At 39.4% G+C, this 25,989-nt stretch overlaps 2 protein-coding genes across 3 annotated transcripts in view; one reads left to right on the forward strand and one right to left on the reverse strand.

Moving 5' to 3' along the window:
- arl15a (ADP-ribosylation factor-like 15a) overlaps positions 1-7,775 on the reverse strand; it is a 92,797-nt gene extending 85,022 nt beyond the window's left edge. The window contains exon 1 of one of the 2 annotated variants that reach the window (XM_077600596.1): positions 7,394-7,775. In XM_077600596.1, coding sequence (XP_077456722.1) covers positions 7,394-7,405 — 12 coding nt within the window. In that variant the 5' untranslated portion in view covers positions 7,406-7,775. Of the gene's footprint in view, positions 1-3,741; positions 4,048-7,393 lie in introns of those variants that run through there. The other variant, XM_077600594.1, reaches the window with a different exon arrangement.
- Positions 7,776-9,897: 2,122 nt separating this feature from the next.
- On the forward strand, positions 9,898-19,607 carry snx18a (sorting nexin 18a). The gene is made up of 3 exons (XM_077600593.1): positions 9,898-10,104; positions 10,194-11,689; positions 18,785-19,607. The coding sequence occupies exons 2-3, from the start codon at positions 10,264-10,266 to the stop codon at positions 19,036-19,038; spliced, it is 1,680 nt and encodes a 559-aa protein (XP_077456719.1). The 5' UTR covers positions 9,898-10,104; positions 10,194-10,263; the 3' UTR covers positions 19,039-19,607.
- The last annotated feature ends 6,382 nt before the right edge of the window (positions 19,608-25,989 follow it).

The following is a 25,989-nucleotide window of genomic DNA, read 5'->3' on the forward strand; positions in this document are numbered from 1 at the left end:
GAATTAAAAGCAGGACACCCACAGAGTTGGGTAGTAACACCATACATTTACCCCATTCTACTTTGTACTTCTAAGAGTAGTTTTACCATTTCATACTTTTTACTTGAGAAGATTTGTGCAGAAGAATCACTACATTTACTCCGCTATTCTTGGCTACATTAGAGTCATTATGTTTGTTCTGTTCTACATATTAATGATTCTTTACACTGAATCGGAGTAAAACTGTTAGCCAATCTACCCACCTCTCTCTGCATGCTGACTTGGCTAGAGCCCGTACCAAAGCCTTGTTCAGACTGTCAGCCAAAATCTGATTTGACTGCAGTCTGAACGCAGCCAATGTGCATTTTAGATCGTTCTTGCCTGTATTTGCCAAGTGTGATTAAATCTGCCAACCAATCTGACCAACTCTACACTCCGATTTGCTGTGTTCTAATCAAGGGGTCCCTAACCTTTTTCTTAACGCGGATTGCCGGTAAAGCTCTTCATATTATATCGCAGACCGCGACGTGTGAGGCGCACAATGACTAAAGACAGAGGCAGGGAATGCAAAATCAGAGCAAAAGAAGTCCCAAAGTCGCAAGCATAATTGCACTTAATTTTCATCGCTCAGTGGCTCCAGTTTTTTTAGCTAGGTCTACAATGTCTTCTCCTGTGTCTGTGCTTGCTACCGTCTTGCTACAGCAACCAAGGGAATTTCCTAAATACAGGATAAAATAATGTAAATCTAATCTATAAAAGAAACAGGGCAAGATTGATTTAGGTGAAAACATGGTGTTAGAGCCAGGTTTCTAGCGTCCCAAAGCTCAAAAAAAGTGCACCACCCAAAAGTGAAGCGCTACAACCTGTAACAGTGGGGTGGGTTCTTGGACTCCGCCGTGGGGCGGCTGCTGACAATTAGTTGATTAATGTTTTGCAGCTCGAGTGGGCAGACAAAAAGCCACCCCCAAAGAAACAATAACTACTTTGTTGCCAACAATTATGACTTTGACCATGAGAATTTAAACTGAAAACAGGTCATTTGAATTGATATGAGTTCATAAAAGTTACCAATGACTTGATTAATCATGGCAGTCCTAATTTTTATCATTAATGTCTCGCAATTCCATCACAATGGCCAGTAGTAATGGCCCAATCCAATAAACAGAATTAGATTACATCAAAAGATTGAACCCAATCCAGTAGTGACGTGTTTTCAGTACCATCATTCTTTTCCGCTGCTGTAAATCAAACCACCAAGGAAACAAGTCTAGTGAGTGGGACTACTTCCTTTAAAAAGTTAATAATAGCAACAGAGCATTAGGCCTGCCCAATCTAGCCTTTGATCATTACGATCACCTTATATGCACATGCGGAGTAGAGTTTTTTTTACACGCAAACTTTTGTGTTTCTTTATAAAAGCTTCCGGAATCCCTTTTTATATTGCAATCTTCATGATACACAGATGAGCCCTGTTTTTGAGTACCACCAGGGCTTCTTTAAGACAAAAAATGTGATGTCATTTACTGGTTGCATTATTTTTACTGGTCATGTGTTATCCTATTGTGAGGACATTTGTGTGCATCATTTTCGGAATATTTTGAAGGGAAGACAAAAGCAAACAACCCTCAATAGATTTCATCTAAAAGTCAGGGTGGAGGCGGGCAAATAGAGCCAACCCAGGAGAAGAAAGGTATCAAAATTTAAAACAAAATTAGAATTAAGTTTAGTGTAAGGTTAGATTACATTTATTTGTGTCTGTATTGTAATCCAAGTTCATATAAATTTGTTTATGTTATGTTACGAGCGCGTTGCCGTGCAAAAAGTCCCCCCTCTTTCTGTCACTCTCTCTCTCCCCTCCACGAAATCCGTCTAATTTTAGTACTATTAAACATATTTTAGTACTATTAAACCACTAGTTATTTGTTACTTTGTTAATAGATGGCAAATTACAACAAATAAAAATAGTTTTCCAATCCAATATCCTGTTTTTTGGCGTTTTTTCAGAGGCTTGGAACGAATTAATTTGTTTTTAGTTCATTTCTATAGGAAATGTTCATTTGAGTTACGAGTAAATCGACATACGAGCTCAGTCCCGGAACGTATTAAGCTCTTATCTCGAGGTACCACTGTATCAGATCGGTATTGGGCTGTGGTAAAACATTTTTGGAATGGAATGAAAAAAAATAATTATTTAATTTAAAAAAAAAAACTGCATCAGGAGATGGGCAGGTTTAGGTTGCTCAGCAGTATTCAACCCGCCATTAACCTGCTCATTATAATCTTGCACCCAATCAAAGTTGCAAGAAGGACCACTATTGGTCAAGGTTTTCCGGCTGTCCAGTGTTCAAGGTGTCAAGTACATCTGCCTGTAAGATATATTGAGATTGCTTGGCAGGACAGACACAGAGCCCATCATTCATCTGTGCTTCTCCCACACGTTCAATTCAAGTGTTACTGAGAGGATGAGTCATACGTGAGACGTGGTATTAATAGGTGCAACAAGGCTCACTATTCATTAGCTTATATTGATGCCTATTACAATTGAAATGCAATGAAAAAAATCTAAGAAATAAAGAACATTTATTATTATGAGGTTCCAAATACGAATTTGGAGCACTTTCATCAAAATTGTTGTAGATTAATTAGATAATTGATAAATTGTGATTATTCAATAAATGGTGGCACCCTAAGTTATTATATATTTGATGTCCAAAGCAAAATTAGATGTTTTAAAAATGTTTTTATTTTGAGGTATTAGAAAGAAAACTTGCCTTCTCTTATCAAGGATAACAGAAATCTGAGAATATTAAAAGGTGCTACTAAGTGATTTTTGATCATTTTATTTTGAAATACATGAAATATGTTTGAAAATAACTGCAGAAAATATGGACTCAGGCTGAGAACAAGTGAGTGCTGAATCTCAAAGTTATAGGCAGAATCTGTCTTGGTCTAATTTTTTTAAGTTTTAGTTTTAGGTGGGTTTAAAACGGTTTTCCATTTTAGAAAGGATCAATACCGCAATGCTTTGCATATGCACATTTCCTGGCTCCCAAAATTCACTAAACAACAAGGTGAGGTTATTTAAACCAGTGGAAAAAGGCACACAAATTGAGGCCTATTTTACGGATATGCAGACAGACTAATGCGTAGTGATAATTTTTAAAATGATAAAATACTGTACCATTCGGCTCCAGACTAAGAGAAAGACTCCAGAAAGATTAATAACATCAACTCTAGTGTCAAACAGTGATACAAATTCCATTTGTAGTTTGTTGTTCATCAAAACAGCAGCATCCAATGAAGCAAGTAAACAATCACGGAAATGAGCACAATCACCACTACTGATGGTGACAAATGTCGAAATAGATTGGCCGTCCATCGCCATCAACAACAACCAAAGAGTTAAATCCTATACATGTGGTTCCCCACCCAAGAGAATAAAAGGGAGGAGGAGTACACTGGCTGTTAAAATAAAATTGACACCTCATTCTTTTTCCAAAACAAGGCTACCTTGATAATATAACACTACGTTGACAGACGCTCCATAAAACAACATCCTCTGATTCCTCCTTAGTGATTTTCTGTACCAGCTAACATCCAAGACAGCAAACACTCCATTCAGTGTCCAGGCAGCAGACCCAGTTAGTCAGCGGCTGCCTCAAAACGCAAGGGAAAAAAAACACCATTCGAAAACTCACGTGTACCGGACGGATCGCTCCCAACCCAACAAAACATCTCGGTATTTTTGTGACTGTTTCTTACCCTGTACAGCCCAATCCTGCAAACGGCGAGCAAGAGCTGCATGTGCTCAGACATTGTGCTCAGCAACAGGCGTATCCCACGGCAACACGCAAGCTGAGCTTCTCTGAGTGAATGAATGAATGGAGCATAGCTAAACGGTGGTCCCGAGTCTCAATGCCTCTCAAATTGGGGTTTAGACCTATGAGAATCGTGGTCGCCTCATTATATTTACTCATTATATTCAATCAGGAGAAATCGCAAATCATATTGGGAAAAAAATCAGTGAGGAAGAGTGTGAAACTCTTGTGGGAGAGATTAAGGGCTCAGTGACAACTCCAGATCTAGAATAAGACAGCAAATTGGATTAGTCACCATTACACACCCACACGCTCTATAACGTATACTTTTTATAAATAAAGGCAGTATGTCCGTGTACGTTTCTTTGCTGTGGAAACACTGGAAGTTGCTGTTGTCGTGTTAAGTGAGTTGACATGGTGCTGATTCAGCTCTAATGCCAGGAAATCTCATTATACTTATATAATGACAATAAAAGAATTCAATTCAATGTGACAGTAGCTACTATTGCCTAGTCCATTGTTTCCCAACATTTTTTGCATTGAAAAAAAATCTCAAGGCACACTACCAGCAGAAAATCTCATTCAAAACGGTCATCTATATTGACAATATAAAGGTGTTTTCATCAAAGTCTTATCAACAGGAATCAAATAAACCCTCCAAAAAGTATTTCAAAATCAGAATTTTCACACCAACCTTACGTCGCCAAAAATTGAAGTCTGTGGACCCTGAACAACTTCCCATTTGAGTGATGTAAAAATAATATAACAATACCAATTTTAATCTCATAATTTTATGACTTTTTCCTCACAATATTACTCAAATTTTCTAATATTACACAAAAAGCAGTTTTGTGCTTATAGTTTAGCATGGTCAAGTGTATTGTTTGAATATGTCATGAACATATCAGAAAAAATAGAAGATTCAAAGCAGAAGAATGAACCAAACTAACAAAAGCTCACAACTCACATAGAATGCAGCAATTAAAAATGTAATGGATCATTCATGCACTTATATCAATATAAAAATAAATCAAAGTGTTCAGGATCAAATATGATGATGCCATTATCAAACCGCATAAATACTCTATTGTCAGTCGTAGACTTGAGCAGCGAGAATTGGTCAAATATATCATATATAATATATAAAAATGCTGTCCTGTAATTTGCCATTAAATCCATATTTAGAAGTCAAAAAGCCCTGCTACTGAGTGTCTCCAATATGATTATAAGCAACTTCATATATTTTTTATTTGCATTTTTGTGTGCTCCAAACATAGCACACTGTGGGTCCACATTACTTAAGTGCAGCAAAGTTGTACTTCCACAATAGACAATCTCTAGCGAGCATTAAACTATCGTGCCATGTTTCCTTTGTTATATCTCATAGTTAAACATTAGTGTTATCCATTTACTGCAGTATGCTTCACACAGAGGACAGATGGATTATTGAGTAGCTTTTCGGTTTACCGTAAATCTCCTCGGACAAGTACATGAAAAAAAGAGAATTGGCTCCACCAAACCAAGTCGCAAGAAATGAAATATTTATTTTATTAGTTTTTGTCACGAAAGTCTGTCGACTCTAATGTTTGGGATTAAAACCGCACAATGGAGAAAATTGCTGGATTAAAATATATATATATATATATATCTTCTATTTTTTTAATCAAGAAAGATGGTAGATAAAAATGTGCCATCATATCTTTTTGAAAGAACAGCCTCAGGGCAAATGAGAACAAATAATGCAATGAAAGTGCAGCGGAATGAAGAACACGTGCAAACATTCAAACTTGATAGTCATCGGCTGGCTTGCCTGGCACAGCGGACAAACGCAATGTATCCCATTGGCTGCCAGGTCGTGTCTGGCAACTTGGTGGATTTGTCATTTGGTTGGCCATGGCAACCGCAAGCAGAAAATTCCTTTCTCAGCACTGCTATGTTGCGTGGTGTCTTTTTAACACTTTGCTCACCATAATATTACAATTTTTTCAGTTTTTAATTTCAAAAAGATTTAAAAGAAGACTTATTTTAATTACTTTCATCTTTACTACTTTATTTGATTCTATTAAATTTCTTCTTTTTTAATACTGTTTTTATTTGTTGTTTATCTGAAATAAATAAATAATTTGGCCATTTTGCACAGACGTGAAGTGGGCGGGGGCATGTTGTGGCGCTACTGCAAAAAAAAAGGGCAGCTGTTTATCCCAAACCATTTAGTTCCGTAATGTTCACAAGTAATTTGGTTACAGAGGATCTGTCCAAGTTTCTCTGCATTTCCGCTCCCTCAAGGATGACAACAATGTCTGCATTATTGTTTTCCTTTGCTTCCTGTCTATTGTTGTACTGCTTGAGATAAACAGCACCCACCCAACCGGAGGAAAAAGGTCCAAACAGTACGCCCTAATTTTTCCCATCGCCAAATTATCTACACCTCAGGCCAAAGCTATTGCATCAGTATGGAAACAAAAGTTGTTTTGTCAATTTATTTATTTATTTTGCTAAGATTTTTTTTAAGAACGGTGTTCCAGAATTTTGCAACTCAAATAATGCACATGGAATTTAGTAAAGGTAAAAGGTTGCCTTTACAAAAAAAGGCATAAATAATCAAGAATAAATACCTGACTTCAACTTAAGTATACAACATCATGCAAATTTCTATAGGTCATTAAAAATCCAGGTCTGACAACAGTATTTTGGAAAAATTCAAGGTTACATATTGACTGAAAGTAAACATTTAAATATAGACACTACTAGAACTTTTTAACCCTTTCATGCACGAATCATTTCTTACACCTTACAGGGCACTAATTTAACTCACTGGGTGACAACAATGGCGCCAGACGTCCAATTTATTTTGACTGCGCGAGGCGTGTGAGGGGATGCTGAAAAAAATCCAACGTTTATACTGTTGGGATGTGAAAAGAAAATGCTCTCCTTATAAATGATTGCAATTCCCCTTATTAAGCAATAAAAACCATATAAATGCAACGCGGCACATATTTTAACATACACACAAACATAAGGCACATAAAAGTCTAAAATGTACTACAAAGTGGACAGCTTTCAGACACCATCGGGAAATGCGTGTGTGCATATCATGCTTCAACACAGATTGATTTTGTATGCTTGTTATTCATTTAAAGACATAAACAGATGATTTATAATGTTCTCTCATTTTTGTGTTTCTCACATCTTTCATACATAATTGGGACATTTTTAAAGGGTTTAGTTGGTAGTTGTGTGAGGACTGTGGAACGAATTAGAGAATTTACATATAAAGTACTGTTCTACTTACAAAATGCTCAAGTTATGAAAAAGTTCTGGACGCAATTAATTTCACAAGTAGAGGTATAACTGTAGATACAAATACTAATAATCCCCATCAAATGAGTAAAAGTTAACAGTCCTAAGTGGACTAATCAATTACAGACGGCCTGTCAGCAATGATAACATGTTACCAACAAAGTGCAACAGAGGACGGTTTCAAGAGGACATTTTTTCCTTAATTGAACAAACCTGGGCAACGCCTAATTAGCAAAAGGCGTCCCACTAGAAGAGAGAAAGAAGCAACTACACTCCATTTTAACACATTTACTCACCAGATAATCCATGTACAAAGGTAGGGCAGCCACGACCAGATTTTCAAGTAAACGCCAGGAATTCTTGAGAGTCCAAAATGTTGCGAAAAGGGGCGTCCAGGCAACACGTCGCTTTGTATTGCCCGCCTTCAGACGAGCCACGGTGGGGAGTAAAAACAGCCTTAGTGGGTTAGCAGCCGGGGCTTTTCTTCAGCGTCTACTTCGCCTGAAAGCACACCGAATGAGGCAGCGACGTCCCGGATCGATACTAGTGGGTGAAGGCGATAGATCGGAGGGCTTTTTTGCCTGGAAGAAGCACTCGCAGTTTTTGTCTGACACGCTCACACACCAAAACAGTTGGATTGTAGGCTTGGTTTGATGAGGAAGCCAACGTAGCCTGCGTTGTGACGTCACTCGGAACGGCGTAACTACGTAACGTAGCCACGTGACCAAACACATGGTGACTTGTTTCTCATTAACAAAAAACTAAACAAAAAATAATAAAACCTCGAACAGATTTACATTTTATATTTTTATTTCGATTTTTACTTAGATTTTAGTACATGAAATATAAACAATATAAAATTTCGTAATGTTGTTTTTCATATGATAAATATTTACTAAAGAATCACTTAGAAAAACATGGACATGTTGAAAAATAAATAGTGGATAATGGAAAATATGTATCAATTACAATAACAAGTTATCCTATTTTTAAAGACAATTATTAGTATAATTATGAAAATAAAAACGTTTAATCTTTTGCTTGCATTTCATTGGCTAACATATTCTCCTTAACTCATTATCATCAGGTCCACACAATTATACAACAAAAACCTAATGGGAAAATAAAAAATGAATGAAAAATTGACAAAAGATCACAAAAAGGCAGCAGGCTGCAAAGTCATCTTGAAATAACATTCACTACATATATATGGAAATTTATGGTTTTGGACTTGACTACAATGCGTAAAATTTGACCTGAGTTAAATTATTTTATGGGTTTAACAAGGATGAAAGCTTACAGTTGTGAACTTTGATGTACACGTTACGCAACACATCCGGGGAAAATGACATCAAAAATACTTTGAGAGACAGTCCAAAGTTCATGTGATGTTCCTTGTTAATATGTAGGCCTTTCCCACACACAGAACTAAAAGACATAGGCCACTCACTCAATGTGTTCTTGTCAGATTCACACACATGAACTCACAAAACCAAAACAGACATGGTAATACAACCTACAAGTGCCAAAGACTAAGTTAAATAAACATATATAAATAAAATAAATACATTCTAAGGATCGTGAATTAAAAATGACAGGCAGTAGAACTAGGTTGAGAGAGAAATATAATTATTTATTGATTAAAAAGCCAAATAATACGTGTAAGAGCTTTACAGCGGTATTTGTATTTCTTGTACTACCCATAACATCGTCATTAACGCTCCCAATTCAAATGAATTGGACAATGACAATGTAAACACCCGTCATTGCAAAACAACAAAGAAACACAAGAGGGCAGTGTTTGTCTGAGTAAACCTCGAGTTATTATATCGCCATGCGACTTAGACACGGCACATTATTTATTTAACTTAAATGTATTTCTACATTTTATTGAGTGTTTGACCCTTTATAGGTCACTCATTAGCTGGCATTGACGGCACCAGACATGGAATCCTTTGTTGCCATCCCTCCCAGTCAAAATGGATTGGACAAGTAACACCATCAATGCTATTATGGCATGAACATTCACAATCAGTTGTCCCTGTTTTAAATAATTGAACCTGTATCTTTGGAAAGTAATGAGTTAAAGATAAATATACTCTGTATACTCTCGGCAAGGAAAATGAACGAATTTTGTTTAAAATGTGTATTTAGCTTTTTCTCTTGAAATGTTTGTTTTTAATGTTAGTTCTTGTTGTAGTATTATTTTGTATAAACATCAGTGTTATTGAGGGACATAACAACGTGTATTTCCCTTTTATTATATTTAAATTTCATAAACATTTTATACATTTATGATTTAATATTTTTATTCAAAATATATAAATGATTAATAACAGTGAATAGTAAAAACATATATACATTCCCTATTTATCTATAATGTTGAATACTACACAATATCATAAGTATGTATATATTACGCATTTATTGGTTATTTATTTATTTGTTTGTTATTTGTGCACTTCGTGATGAAGCTGTCTCATTATACTTGTAAAATGTCAATAAAGCATTCAATTCAATTATCGTGTAACAATAATTGAGACCTGGCATCACATTTTGTGTCATATTGGCTACAATATTAACAACTGGTAAACATAACTACAAGTCATGAAGAAAATTTTTGCCTTTTTTTTAAAGACTTGACAGGGCAGAAATTGCACTTCCTGAAAGGATGAAGTTTGTCGAATGCACATTTTAAAATTCCTCATATTGCGTACCCTTCATCTATATGACGTCAGAGAGACTTTTCTGATGAGGCAAGCGTGGGCGGGATGGATTGCTCATGTCTGGCGGTGAGGAGGATCGCAGTTCCGCCTTTGATTAGCCAGCCTGGCCGTCTTGCTGTTGCTGAGCAGCACCAGGAGGCAGAAAGAAGCACCCAGACAGGCAAGCAGTCAGCCAGGCAGGGTCCAAAGAGGAGCGGAGCCAGTCCGGCGGCAAGGAACAGGCATCCGCGGCAGAGAAGAACGTCTTTAACCCCCCCTCGAGGCGAAGTCAGGCCGATCTGGTAAGCGTGAATCCCGACTTGTACATAGTTTGCGTTCTAGCTGACGGGAGGCTCATCGGGACTGCTCTTTATCACCCGCGGCGGGGCAGCCGCTCGGAAGCCAACCAGCCAGCCGTCCAGCCCACCAAGACCACCCGCCGCCCCCTTTCGATTCCGAGCATGGCGGCGCTCGTCCGGGCAAGGGCCATTTACGACTTCAACTCGGAGAACCCTGGCGAGGTGTCGGTGCGGGAGAACGAGATCTTAAGTTTGCACAGCGAGAAGGACATCGAGGGCTGGTTGGAGGGCACGAACAGTAAAGGGGAAAGGGGGCTCGTCCCGGCGTCCTACGTGGAGATACTGCGAGAGGACAATAATCATCCCTTCGGGGACGGGCAGACCGAGTCCCGCTACGCCAACGTGCCATCCGAAGGGAGGGCGGATAACGCCTTTTCACCCCCAGCTCAGCAGAATGTCTACCAGCAGCACAGCCAGGGGAGCGACGACGACTGGGATGACGACTGGGACGACAGCTCCACCGTGGCGGACGAGCCGGGCACGGTGGGAGGCCGCTATCGGGACTTTGACGGCAACGGGACTTCTACCTACCGAGTGTCCACGTCCTCCATGGCGAGAGGTCAACACCCCAAGAGCTCGGCGACAGTCAGCCGAAACCTGAACCGCTTCTCCACCTTCGTCAAGTCCGGAGGCGAGGCCTTCGTGCTGGGCCAGGCGGCGGGCTTCGTGAAGGACGGCGATAAGATCTGCGTGGTGATGGGCCAGCACGGTCCCGAGTGGCAGGAGAACCCGTACCCCTTCAGCTGCGCCATCGACGACCCTACCAAGCAGACAAAGTTCAAGGGGATGAAGAGCTACATGTCCTACAGGCTGACGCCCACGCACACTCAGATGCAGGTGCATCGGCGCTACAAGCACTTTGATTGGCTCTACGCCCGTCTGGTGGAGAAGTTCCCCGTCATCTCGGTGCCACACATCCCGGAGAAGCAGGCCACGGGGCGCTTCGAGGAGGACTTCATTTCCAAGAGGCGGAAAGGCCTCATCTGGTGGATGAACCACATGAGCAGCCACCCGGTGCTGGCGCGCTGCGACGTCTTCCAGCACTTCCTCACCTGCAGCAGCACAGACGAGAAGACCTGGAAGATGGGGAAGAGGAAGGCCGAGAAGGACGAGATGGTGGGCGCCAACTTCTTTCTCACCATCAGCACGCCGGCTGCGCCGCTGGACTTCCAGGAGGTGGAGAGCAAAATCGACGGTTTCAAGTCCTTCACCAAAAGGATGGACGACAGCGCCATGCAGCTCAACGCCACCGCCGGGGAGTTCGCTCGCAAGCAGATGAGCGGATTTCGGAAGGAGTACCACAAGATGGGCGTGGCCTTCAAGGTTCTCAGCCAGGCATTCGAGATAGACCAGCAGGTCTACTCGACCGGACTCAATCAGGCCATTTCATTCACGGGCGAAGCCTACGAAGCCATCGGGGATTACTTTGCCGAGCAGCCCGGCAAGGATTTGGAGCCTATCATGGACCTGTTAGCGCTTTATCAGGGACACCTGGACAACTACCCAGACATCATCCACGTGCAAAAAGGTAACATGCTTCGTTCACATTTGCAAGACACCATTTGGTCAAGTAATAAGATTTTCATACTTGTCAACCTCAGCCAATTGCTCCACTTATTATTGATAGCAATTCCCCTTATTTAGGAATAATAATAAAAATACAATTGCATACAGGTAGAACAGGTTTGTCTACATATCAACCATAAGATGTGACCATTACATTTTCAAACATATGACCAGATGTGTTTAATGGAATTTCATATACTTTTGTAGCACAGTTATAGCCTAGCTGCCCGCCAGGCTTCTAAAACACACAAGAAAATACTGCTATGGTCATAAAATTGACCCAGAAAATTGATTTCAAGACCCATCTTGAGACTTGACCGATTTTGTGAAGAGCAGCACTACAAAAATCCTTTCGAAGGTCAGTTGAGGCCAAAATTCCACATAAAGTGAACCCCACATTGTCCTGTGAGAGCCAACATTGTTCGGAAATGACACAATGACAAACAGTTGTTGCGTTTGTTGAGTAGGAAGTGCACGGCGCTGCTTGCATTAAAGCCACATTGCTTCCTTTTGGGGGAAGAACACAGTATGAACCCCCCCCCCCCAAAAAAAAATCATTTGCACGTTTTGCAGGACATGACTTCTTGCAGCCAACACACATGGAGAAAGCACCATGTCCAATCTGGGCCTAAGACGAGATAAGGGGATAATGTGAACTAATCCCTGTGATGCCCCTTTCCATTCATGCCTTACTATATATAAATATTGTCTGCATGCATTTTTCAACAAAGGTTGGACATATTTATCTATGGAAATTCTGTTGGTAATTCAGTGTAAACACTCGAGTTGTGTTCACATCGGCTGAGTTTTATTGTCGCGCGATGGTTTTGCATAAAAAAAAATGTGCATTGAAGGGCAACAGGCAGTCGGTGATGTGAATCTAGCCCAACGTAACGTCGCCGTTTTGACCTAGTAGGCCCCGCAATGTTGCGCGATTAATGCTTGTTTTGGCTTATTTTTCTGTGGCAGATTTCAGCGACGCAAAAGGAAGCGGGCAATCAAAAATTTTTTTTTTTACATTGCCTTAACTTTAGACGGCACATAACTGGCTGCTGGAACCGGAACGCTGCCTCAACAAACAAACAAATGGTCAAAAAAAGAGAGAGAGTGGGGGACAAGTAGTATTACAATAATAATCCAAGTCAAATGTTTCAAAATTAACCCTTTGAAGCCTTGCCCTGTTTGTCTGTTTTGGCATGCCTTTGATGTTTCCTTTATATTACAAAGGAACACTTATTTTCAATGGCCTGGTTTGGTTCATTTTTTTACAGGGAAATACTATAAATGTCCAAACTGTTTTTTTTTTTCAATCTGACCAATCAATATCTCAACATTCTGGGCTCATTAAGACCAAAAAAATCTACATTTTTGGGTGAAAAATGTGTAATATGACTGTCCTAATGACAACCAAACATGCTCAAGGAACTGTTTTGAAGCTTCATATTATTTATTCAACTCGTGAATATGAGCATTCAGTCTAACTATATTATCATATATAATACATATGATAATTCAATATATGGACATTGCTGCTTTTGGCCCTCATCCGTAATATGGTAAAAAAAACATTATATACAGTAGAAGTGCCAATAAAAATGGCGTATCTAGGTCATCCTTACCAACTTGTTGTAATAGTCAAATTTAGTTTACAGATGATTTCCAAAGTCACTTGTGGACTCTTGCTCACGCACTCCAACTGAAAAAATAAGCCCAAACAAGCAAATTAAGTCATACATTGCAATATTACGAGATAAAGCTTGTTATATTACGGGGACTAAGTCCTGATGTTATGTGTACTGTATATGTAATATTAGGAGATTATAGTCAGGATATAATGAGGGGGGGGAAAATCGTAAATTCTGAGATTAAAATCTTTGTACATGAACTGGAAATTGTTTGGGCATCACCTCTGACTTTTGGTGACATAAGGTCACAAAAATGCTTATGCATAATGTGAGCAAAGCGTTTTGGTGCAATAGTTTTAGCTTTGGTGAGAATGAAATTTAATGAGGGCAATGGTAAAACTTTAGATCACAGGTGTCAAAGTGGCGGCCCGGGTGCCGAATCTGGCCCGCCGCATCATTTTGTGCGGCCCGGGAAAGTAAATCATGAGTGCTGACTTTCTGTTTTAGGATCAAATTAAAATGAAGAGTATAGATGTATATTAAATTTCCTGATTTCCCCCTTTTAAATCAATAATTGTAATTTTTTTAATCAATGTTTTCTGTGTTTTTAGTTCAAAAATCATTTTGTAAAATCTAAAATATACTGAATATTCAGGGCTTTTAATCCAGTTCTTTTAATCCATTTATAAAAAAATAAATCTAAATATATCTAAAATGGTCCGGCCCACATGAAATCAAGTTGACGTTAAAGCGGCCCACGAACCAACCCGAGTCTGACACCCTTGCTTTAGATTGTAGTTCAGTGCATGTTTAATAAACGATTAAAATTAGCTGGGGAATTTTGTGAAGGAAATTTTTGAAGGATGACAGTGCAAAATCACGTTATTTTTGACATTCTTCAGCAAATTGATCTTGATTTGCTTTCACTTTTCCTTAAAAATCTCTTGGCAAGCCCCTCTATTTCTGACGCTTACACCTTGTACAAATCGTCTGGATTCCAAAGTAAATTTGTTGACTTTGCGATTTCACACTAGGCCCATTGACTATCATAAGTGCCGTCATTCATGAGTCAGCTCACCTCACATAACAGACTCAGTCAGTCATGCTGACCCCTGCAACATGTCTCGTGTCACCAAGTTGTTCTCATGAATTTCATCTCACACGGAAACGGAAGTGAAACCACACCACACAATGTGTGGTATCTTAAGTGAGTTTTTATTTAGAAAGAAAAGTAGGTCCATGGAACCATCACTATTGAGCTCCACTTCCACAGAGACTCCATTAGCCCTCGGGCTAGTGGATGATTGCTTTGCTGTTTATGTCGTTAGCGAAGTGAGAATCAATCTTAAAATGTGCTGCCGTGCGCTAATGAACGAGCGCCTACTCATGTCGTACGCTGGTCTAGCTAGGTGTTATGTAAGTGGGATTAATTAAAATGGACCCGGCGGGGAATGGTGCCACCTGCCAACGCGTAACCCCCTTGGGAGGGAGCTCCTCGGAGCATTTAGTGGACGACATAGTCGCCTAACATCTGCCAATAACAAGATCTTTCCTGGCTGTCTTTTCACCATCCTAACCGCTTTAAAAAAATCTACAGTAATCCCTCGAATATCGCGGTTAATGTAGACCAGACATAATGATAATCGAAAAATCACAAAGTAGGGTCATCCCTATTATAACTACCTTTTTTTCTTCTTCAATGCTGAGTCCTAGTGGCAAGAGTGGCTTCCGTTTAGGAGTTTCAGCATGGATTTTCACGTTTTATTGAACTTTAAAAATAAAAAAAATCATCAGTGCTGAGGTCTAGTAGCATGAGTGGCTTCCTTCCGCTTGCGAGTTTCAGGGTGGGTCTTCACACTTTTCTGAACTTAAAAAAATATATAATAATTAATAGCAGAAAAAAATTGCAAAGAAGAGCCGCGCTAATCGAGGGAAGACTATATATTTATAGTTTTGTGTGTTTTTACACTTGAATCTGGTAACCGCAGGTCATTTGATCCATTACCCATCAAACTAACACCAACATCAGAATAACCTCTGCTTATTCTGATTTTTTTTTTTAACTATTGTCCCGGCACATAATTACTTATAATACTATTTATTCTATAATGGTCTTTGTATGCTGTATATACTGTTATTTATATGTATTATTATATTTGTGTATATAAGTGAATTTGCCCCACAGGGATAAATGATGAACTATTCTAAAATTTTGTTTAACTTTTCATACAGAATTAATACATTTTACGTTTACATCTAAAGAGCGCTCAATTAGCTAATTGTCTAGCATTGGCGGTATAAGATGGCCAATCCATTTTGAGCCAATTTTTTTTAACCAGCCCTCCCTATTAAAATGGACTGAACTTCTCTAAATGGTTTTGAAAGTCAAGCATTTGCAGCTAGTCCACCCACTTTAAATGAATTTGACGCCTAATGAGTTCAAAGGAATACTGACATTTATCTCCTGCCAATATCCTGAAAAGACCCATATGCCTTGTGACCAGATGTCGATTTAGAAAAATGGGTTTGGGTTGGGGTGTTTAAAATAAAATTTGGAATCCTGTCACGGGAAGCATGTTATTGTGGTAGAGCAGCAGATTCACTTAAGCCCTGTCCTTTAATGTTCCAACTGGATCAAATAACTTCTGTTATTAAAAGGATGACAACAAAGAAGCTAGTGAATTTTTGCATTGTGTTTGTTCAAGACATTTTTACATGCCCACAAGGTTTTAGTGAATTCATAAAACATTCCTTTACTAAGGAGACCATTATCATTGTTCGCTCACCTCTCAGTAGGAACACGAAGAATTCTGAAACTTCCCCCATTTTCACGACTTGGCCAAGACATGGAAGATTTTTGTAACTGAAGAGCTGACTACATTTTGTCGTTAAAGAGGTTAACAGTCATAGAAATCTGAAAAGGAATTTTGTGATAAAATGTTAACGGATTCGACTATTTAACTTAGATTTGCAGACCAGGGGTATAATAAAAAAGGGTCAAAGATTACACAGGTCAGAAAAAGGTGACGCTTTGAGTTTAGACAGACGTCTGATTTAGCACTTTTGAGGTTGGAAGTATTTCAGGCTTTGAACAGCTGTGTTTACTCGCTTATTGTTGTTATTTGACTTCAATTCGCTTCTGTTAAGTGTGAATCGATAGCAATTTTGCCTTGGCGTTCTGTTCAGGCTAGATTAAAGTGTGACAACACTGGACATTGACACAATGCTTTGGTAAATTAGTAATGTTTGGTTTAAGTGCATGGCAGTGCACGAGTGGGTAGTATTAACCACAGGTGTCAAACTAAAGGCCCAGGGGCCTAGTCCGGCCCACCGCAGCTTTTTGTGGCGGGCCTTGAAAATAAAGCACATTCTTTAATTTTATCTTTAACAGTAAAATTGCTAAAAACTTTGAGGATTACAGAAATCTTATATTTTTATATTTCCTTTAACAAAGATTTTTTTAATCCAAAACTAATGTGATATGTCCTTTTATTTATTTTTATTTTTGAAAAATTAAAACAAAAGAATATGTTCTGTTTTATTTCAGGAAAAATTGAAATACGAGGTAAAAAAAACAAATAAATAGAATAAAAGAAAAATATTTCTTTTTTAAAATACACAAAAACATAATTAAAAAAAAATGCCCCTCTTGAATATTTTTTGTGGAAAGAAATGTGAATTAACATTCATTTATATAAGGAAAATGTTACCAAAATAGCCAGACAAAAGGGGATTAGGACCATTTTTAGATCAACAATTCCTCGACTATCAAATTAGCCATTTATTAAAATGCATCATCACTTGGCCTATATAATATAGAAGAGTTTGACACCCCTGCTATAAACATTTTTTTTCTACTTTTAAGCGTGTTTAAAAATGATACTACTTGTTTTTGACTGCTAAATTTGGCCAACAGGATGCCAAGTGCGTTTAGGGAAGTGGCTTCACTCTGGTTTCGTTGCGAAAATGCGGGATTACAACGCATCATGTCTCAATGTGCTCACAAATCCTCCCGCAAGTATGGAAAAGATTTCTTTGCGTTTGAGATAGTCGTCAGCAGAATGACATCATGGTTCATTTTATTAGGGACGCATTTTGTCAGCCCTTGAGGCTGGGATGAAGTTTTGTCCTTGAAATAGCCGCTGACCTCGGTGGGTGGAGAACTTTTCCTTAAATGGCGTTTTTTTCGTGTTTGCCTAAAATCCACACGCACGCATGTTGGCTTCAGAGCAAAATGTGTCTGGGTTAGGGTTGTGGGAAAAGCTGGATATTACTTTGCAAATTTGGAATAAAAAGTTCATCAAGTTTGTTCATTTATTGTTAAGGCATCAATTGAGTCTGCCATAAATTATTATTTTTGCAACTAAATGTTCATAAATGAGATTATCTAGTGTGATACTATTCTGGTTTTAACATTTTAGCTGGAAATAAGCATTAAAAACAAAAACTATACCCTAAATTAAACTTTGAAAACGATGGAAAACTAACTCAGGAGTGTCGAAGACATCTTTGTCACCATGTTTAATTGACGACTAATCAATGACAAACAAATGAACAGCTAATTTGCCAGTCAATGAATTGTTAACCTACTTTCAATTCAATTATGGAGTAATGAGGTCAAATGTCACAGATGTCAGCAATATGTTTGTTCATGATAACTCATGAATGAGAAAAGGGACACTTGTTTCTGATATTTAAAAAAAATGTATTTACAATGTTTAAAAGGAATGGAACCGTGAATATCTCTTTAATTTTTCAATTTTGTTTTATATTATTATTTGTTAAAGGGAATAAACTGAAATATAATCACAAGGGGGGCGGCCCGGTGGCGCGAGTGGTTAGCGCGTCAGCCTCACAGCTCTGGGGTCCTGGGTTCAAATCCAGGTCACGTCCACCTGTGTGGAGTTTGCATGTTCTTCCCGGGCCTGCGTGGGTTTCCTCTGGGTACTCCGGTTTCCTCCCACATTCCAAAAACATGCATGGTAGGCTGATTGGACACTCTAAACTTCCGCTAGGTATGGGTGTGAATGTGCATGGTTGTCCGTCTCCCTGTGCCCTGCGATTGGCTGGCCACCGATTCAGGATAGGCTCCAGCACCCCCCGCGACCCCAATGAGGATAAAGCGGTTCAGAAAATGAGATGAGACGAGATAGTTACAAGGATCGCAGGCGTGCTGTAGCCTATCCCAGCTAACTATAGGTCTGAATTGGTTGCCAACTAATTTCAAGGCGCAATGAGACAATCATCCGTTTCCACTTCCACATCGGAGGTTCAGAACCCACCAGCGACCATTTCCCCATGCTGCCTGTTTTTTATGGATTGCAGAATTTGGACAGCTGTGCTCTAACTGTATTGTTATTTTCCAAAGCAAAAAAAACATACCTGTGCAGATCTGACTTTTGATCAAGCGTTTTCTCTGTTTTTTTTGCCAGGCGCCCTAACCAAAGTCAAGGAGAGTCAGCGTCATGTAGATGAAGGCAAAACGGAGGCAGCGCAGGCGGATGGCATCACTGAACGCTGCAACATCATCTCGTGCGCTACGCTGGCTGAGATCCAGCACTTCCACCAGATCCGTGTGCGCGACTTCCGGGCACAAATGCAGCACTTCTTGACCCAGCAGATGGCCTTCTTCGGCAAAATCACCGCCACGCTGGAGGAGGCGTTGGGCAAGTACGACAACGCCTAGAAAGTGGAGGTTTGCCACGTGGATGGACTCTTTGTTTCCGGCCTTGTCATGTCATCTTTAAACGGACTACTGCAGCTAACACAGACAACAACAAAAACAAGTGTTTACACGTGATCTCGCTGTGCCTTCTCTTTTACTAAAGCTTTGTACACTGTTTATGTTAGAATTTTTATTGTTTTTACAAGAAGCCTTCCGCTGAAAACGCTGCAGACAACTTCGAATGAGACGCCGGGATGTTTTATTTGCCAGTATTTCTCAAGAAATTTTAATATTGTGGTGCTTTTTTCAGCCATTCAATTCGATAAGCCAAATGTGTGCATAAATGTGAATATCGACAACAACAAAAAGTTAATTGGGTCTGAAAACTACATTTGGACTGAAATCAACTTCTCTATCGTAATTGATTAGTAAATGTTTCAAGATGTGTCAAATTTGACAATTTCGGTCATCTGAAAATGGCAAAGTAGTCAAAGAATACTTATTGAACATATTGGTCACAAGTGTTGTGCTGTTCTAACACACAATTTGGGTTGCATTGCAAGTCCAGAAATAAATCTGTTTTAAAATTACTCAACTTGTCTGTGTTACTGAGGGATTTTGTTCATATAGTACAGTGATACCTCTACATACGAGCAGCTCTACCTACGAGATGCTCGAGATACGAGGAAAATTTCGAGCAAATAATTAGCTCTCGATACGAGAAAAATTTCGAGATGCGAGAAAGCCAGGTGGCCATGACATGAGAGGCTGTTTATCATTGTCGTTCACTGTCTTTTTTGCCGCATCTCTTTCGTGTATAACAGATATCTACGAGCACTGAACGATTTCTTCAAACGAGTTTCTCCTACACATGGACCAGAAAACGCACAATGCGCATGCCCGGGCAAAAAGAGGGCTTTCTGGGTAATGAAGTAGTATACTCGTGCACACAACACTGATAGCCAATGGCACCCATTCTCAGAATAAAACTTCATTACCCACAATCAATACGTAGGCTGAGCTGTTGCATTTCCTGCTTTTCCTTCCTTAGCCTGTTAGCTCCCGCGATCACTCATTCAAGACTACCTCTCGTTGGCAAGTGGTTCTGTGTTATCCGATTGTGAGGACATTTGTGTGCATCATTTTCAGAATATTTTGAAGGGAATACAACAGCAAACAGCCCGTCGATAGCGAACGTCAGGGTGGAGGGTGGCAAACAGCTAACCGGCCAGGAGAAGAAAGGTAAAGCAAATTAAAACAAAATTTGAATTCAGTTTTGTGTAAAGTTACATTAAACGTATGTTTGAGTGTGTCTGTATATATTAATCCAAGTTAATTTAAATTTGTTCGGTTACGAGTGCGTTGCCGTGGATAAGGAGGGTTGGAAAGAATTAATTAGTTTTTAGTTCATTTCAATGGGAAACGTTCGCTCAAGTTACGAGAAGATCGACATACGAGCTCAGTCCCGGAACGAATTAAGATCGTATGTAGAGGTACCACTGTACTTGTCTGTATTTGGTGATCTGAATCAAATCCCAGTCAATCTAATACACCATTTATTGTAAACCAGGAGTCAGTACCCTGTCGCTTCATAGCCGAATGTGGCATGTTTTTATAATTATGCGGTGCTAACCCTTGCTCATTACCACATGAAGGTCAGAAATATGTTGATGCTTTGAATATGGCTGCTTAGGTGGAAGTTTGCCTTCAAAATTCTAGTTCATGACCAAAGTTTCAGAAATCATGATTCTGATTTGCAATTCTTTAAATTATTAACTGCCGTTGATAGCAATAAAAATCAAATCCATTTTAGCCAGCATTACTGGAATTGAATGAGCACATTTCAATGCCATTGACAGCAATATCACCATCAATGGTAGTAGTTATGTTAATTTATGAAATAACATTAAAGCCGGTTGAACAGTAGTAAATTTGATCTGTTTGCATAGGTTGTGTGTTCTAAGTGGTAATAGGGTAACGTTACTGTGAGGTGATTGTGAAAACGGGTTATTTTAAAAGCAACTCTCGCTCGTCTGTCACCGTTAATGGCAGCCAGTGAGTTCATTAATTTAATTTCCTTTTTCTTTTCCTTGCTAGATGTTTTCTGTGAATATCCCTCTGTGTATCGTCATTGTTTTTCTTGCCAAATGTGCTGACAGTGCCTGCGTGGGACTATGGGCTGAGTTAAGTGTGTCGGGGGGGGTTACATGTGGCGAACAGGAAGAGGTCATCAACAGCTGGGGGAATTATTTTTTTAAATCAGCTGTCGTCAACACAGTCGTAAGCAATTGCGTGCTTGGCTATTTTTTTGTGAACAAGAAGGAAACACAATTTTTGTAGTCGATATTGGCTAAAAATCTGACTTTTAGGAATGTTTTTTTTTCCATTTTGTTTTATAAGTCTTATAGTTTAACTCGTTAGGAGTTATTGACAGCAGTAGACGCCTAAACTATATGAAGTGAACGGGTTGCAAGCAATTATTCAATCAGTTCCAATCCGCCCATCCCAGTCGAATTCTATTCATCCTTTGAGATTAGTTAATTTGTGGTGAAACGTTTTTTGTTTTTTTTTAAACATGTTTAATGAACCCACAATTGTGTTTATACCTACATCGGAAAACATTTGATTAATTATAAAATGTGATCATAATTAAAATGAAATTATTTTTGGGGCGTAGTTATTGAAATGAAGTTAATATTTTCATTAATTTCCCCCCTAAAAACGACCTGAAAGACAATTTTTATTCTTTTTATTATGATTTGTGTGCTGTCAATGCCCAACTCATAAGGGTAATTTTTATGTATTTTTTTGTGCAATCTTAGTCCAATTTTGAATTCCCAGTCACCGTCTGTCTTTCCCTTCAGTTTCTGCACACAAGCTGAGCCCTCGGCCTTCTTCATGACGCCAACACCTCGGGAAATGGGTGTTCTTATTTAGCAGCTTCTCCAGCCCCTGCGGTGCCTGAAGACGTTTGCTTGAAAGGCACAATGCATGCTGGGGCATTTGCTCATGACAACATATTCCCTTTACAAATGGCTCAACTTGCGTGACGCACAGAGGTGCAATTGGTGTACTTTTGAGATTTTTGAAAATGTTATAACTCATACCATTAACGCAACGGTTGGCATATATGTGCAATCTGCTGAACTGGACGGGACGAGCCCTTTTACCTGAAATAGATTGGCGAATTCACCTGATTTACTGACATCTTCATATTACAAACCCTGCAAGTTTAGAGTGATTCAATTTGGGGCAATGAGGTCGAAAGTAAGAACATTGAATTTATATTCTATTGTGACCCACTAGACAGAGCATGTGTACCACTGATTATCCTCATAGCAGTTTTAGAGCCACTGGCTTCCAGCATTTCTCAAAATGTGTATTTGGTGATATCATAAATCACAAAGGTGTACAGTAAATCCCTCAGAACTTCAAATCTCTCTCCTGCCAATCCAGTGTTGGCTTGGCGATCAGTCCAGGGCGTACCCTTCCTTCAACCACAACCCCAAATGCTGACAAACGCTATTAAAAAAAGGGGGCAAACTGACGTCTCCTCTTACAATGCTTGGCACTGAAAAGCGAAACAGTAGCTAATCAGCATCTGCATTTCACTTCCTGCTTCACCCACGCTCTCCTTTGCCCAAGAAAAACACCAAAACGGCAACAATATCCCCGTAATTTCTTCGAAGCACCTCGCTCAATCGCAGCCCACTTATCCTGTCACACAAACAGGATATAACGCATACGTCTTTATTTTATGTCTTGATGTCAGCAGTTTTAAGCCCTTGCGCTCAGATGCCAGAAAATTCCCCTGAGGCTCAACGCAATATTTTTCATCCCTCTTAGGTTACTGCCCTTAGACCGGAAGTGACAGAACTTTCTCTTCTTTTATGGATGAAAATGAGTGGTTTGTTTGGAATGGCCGTGCCAAATTTCATGCGGAGGTGAGATTGGGGGGGAAAGCACCGTAATGTGTTTAAGGGAAAGTTATTTCTCCATTTTGGGAACAGGTCTACAAATATAACTCCTATATTTTGTCATCACAAATACTCAGGGTAGGATTAACCCTTTCAGGGCCAGTGGTCCTTACAGTGGAAAGCTATTGACACATAAGACCGAGGACAAATAACACGCCAAGTGGCTAGTTTTGCCAATATGATCTTGAATGTGACCATTTTTGGTCATTCAAGCAATTATTTATTTATTATTAATTAATCTATTTAAAATAGTTTATTATAATCAAAATAAATTAATACAGTGTTACAAAAAACACCATCAGAAAAGCATTTCACTCTGGTTACCAATTAACACAAAGTAATTTTGTTTCTTTGTCAAAATGGAGTAAGCATCTTTTCCTGTCCTTATTACAAACTACAAAATCATTTTATATGAATTAAGAGAAGATTTGTGTTCATTGGATTGGATTGGATTGGATAACTTTATTCATCCCGTATTCGGGAAATTTCGTTGTTCCAGTGGCAAGAGGGTGAGGATGCAGGAATAGGAAAGGCATTTTAGACATAAATAGATAGGTAATAGATAGGTAATAAGTAGGTCAAGAAATAAATACATGAATAAATATATAATCAAATAAGCGTGTTGCTTAGGACATATATACATACATACATACACATAAATGTACATGCATGCATACGGTAGGTCTTAACACAAAGCCATTTTTTTGTTAAAGAGCCTGACAGCTGATGGGAGGAAGGATCTGCGGAAGCGCTCCTTCCTGCAATGAGGGTGCCGCAGTCTATTGCTAAAGGAGCTTCGGAGGGACTCCACAGACTCATGCAGGGGGTGGGAGGTGCTGTCCATGATGGACATCATCCTGGTCAGCATCCTCCGCTCTCCCACTTCCTCCACAGAGTCCAAAGGACAGCCCAGAACAGAGCTGGCCCTCCTGACCAGCTTATTCAGCCTGTTCCTGTCCCTCTCCGTGCTCCCGGATCCCCAACAAAGCACTGCATAAAACACTGCAGAGGCCACCACAGTGTCAATACAATAAAATAATATTTGCATTCACGAGGCTTTAAAAAAGAGATTATTCATCGACTATCAATAGACGTTGATAATTTGCTGCCAACCTCTCCCAGTCAAAACAGATTGGACGTCTATCCCCAGGAATGCCACTGAATACGTTAATAATAAAAAGTATATTAAATAGGCTTACCTGACTGGCCTGAAACATCAATTATTCCATGTTGTCAAGAGTACTGTCAATGACTGCCTATTATCATTAGTGTTATTGTGTTGTTCCTTTCCCAATTCTGTTCCTGCAATGTGGAAAAAAAACATCAGGTCACACTCACACCAGTATGTGCGGGCATTATCCTTATCAACTGTTGTTTGACCTGTTGTTGTCGTTTATGTTCTCATCGGGCAATCACTGTTGCTAAGATAACTATATGTTTTCACTTTCGTCATCATATTAGATGGAGTTTTTCCCCTTTTATCTATTTGCACCTGCAAGGTTAAGGTTTATTTTATTTCCTGAGAAATGTGCTTGTTCCTGATATTATGTGTTACAAACCGCCACTTGAGCCTCAAAACTGACCTGACATGATGACATATTTCACTTACACAGGCCTACTTTCTTCTTTTATTGTTCTATTTCTCCTTTCCAAAGGGTATATGACCTTATCTGAAGGCAAGCAGGAAGTGAAGTTGGACAAACACGTGGGCATGGTCGACTCACTCCTGTGAGATCATCTACTAACCTCAGCTCGACCGCATGATGCAACAGCAACGCACTGCTTTGCATTTTAACTCATTGGTTGCCACTGACGACGATAGACGTCCACTCCATTGTGACTGCGAGGGACTGGCGGCAAATTATTTTGTCAAAATTATCTTTTTGAGCTCATTAACAACGAGTATTGTATATTTATTTGCTAATTTATCTAACTTTTTTGAAATAAGAGTAAGCAGTAAAACACCTTAGCTACCTCATGTGCTGCTAACTGCTTTAGTATTTTTTCTTACCTCACTTAATTTTTATTGTATATAAATCTTCTTATGACTACCTGGTGGTGAAGCTTTAAATCTCACAGTACATGTTTTTGGAATGTGGGAGGAAACCGGAATACCCGGAGGAAAACCACGCAGGAGAACATGCACGTGACCTGGATTTGGACCAGGGACCCCAGAGCTGTGAGGCTGATGTGCTAACCACTCACTCCACCGGGCACCCTGTATGAGATACTAAGTGTTTTAAATGTGGGTTTTTCTTTTGGATCACACGCAATGCATCGTGGGAAAGTTGTCCTTTCTGTACCTGGCAGAAGCTTCTGGAATTTTGGAGCACTGTGTCCTACAAAGTCCTGCTTTTGTCTTTACAGCCCACACACAGGAAACTCTCTCTCTGTGTTGCTGGTGGGGGGTTCCATTCATGTTGTCTGAATAAACACTAACTGACCCCCCACCCAAATAAACCTCCACTTCCCTGACTATTCTCCAAGTCATAGACAAAATACAACAAATTGATGCTTTTTTCTTTCTGTTAATTGTGTTCTTGTTGCCCCTGTGTTCAGTACATTCCTTCAGCCTCCATCACATAGCTTCATTAAACACACATTAAAATAAATGAGTGTGAACAATCAGAGGGAAATCTCCTTACTCTAGCTGGCAATTATTTTATGATTTATATAATAGCGCGTGGTTAGATGAGAACCAAACGTACATAGGAAACATCTCATTTTAAAATGGGAATTGACAAATTGACTGAGCTCGTGATCAAACGTGTTGATTGGACAAGCAAATGACATGTTAAGATTCCTGCCACACAAGTTTTGTGACGCATTTTAAACAGCAACAAATAGGTGGATGATAAAACTAAAGTGAAGTAAAACTACTCACCCTTTAAGGGCACTGATAGTGTTTGTATCTGTGGGGGAAGTGCAAGTGCAATTTACCCAGTCTGACTGCATACAGTTATTGTTAAAAAAAATGCTGTAATAATTTCTGAAT

The sequence above is a fragment of the Stigmatopora argus genome, chromosome 5 (assembly GCF_051989625.1).
Source record: "Stigmatopora argus isolate UIUO_Sarg chromosome 5, RoL_Sarg_1.0, whole genome shotgun sequence".
NCBI lineage: Eukaryota > Metazoa > Chordata > Actinopteri > Syngnathiformes > Syngnathidae > Stigmatopora > Stigmatopora argus.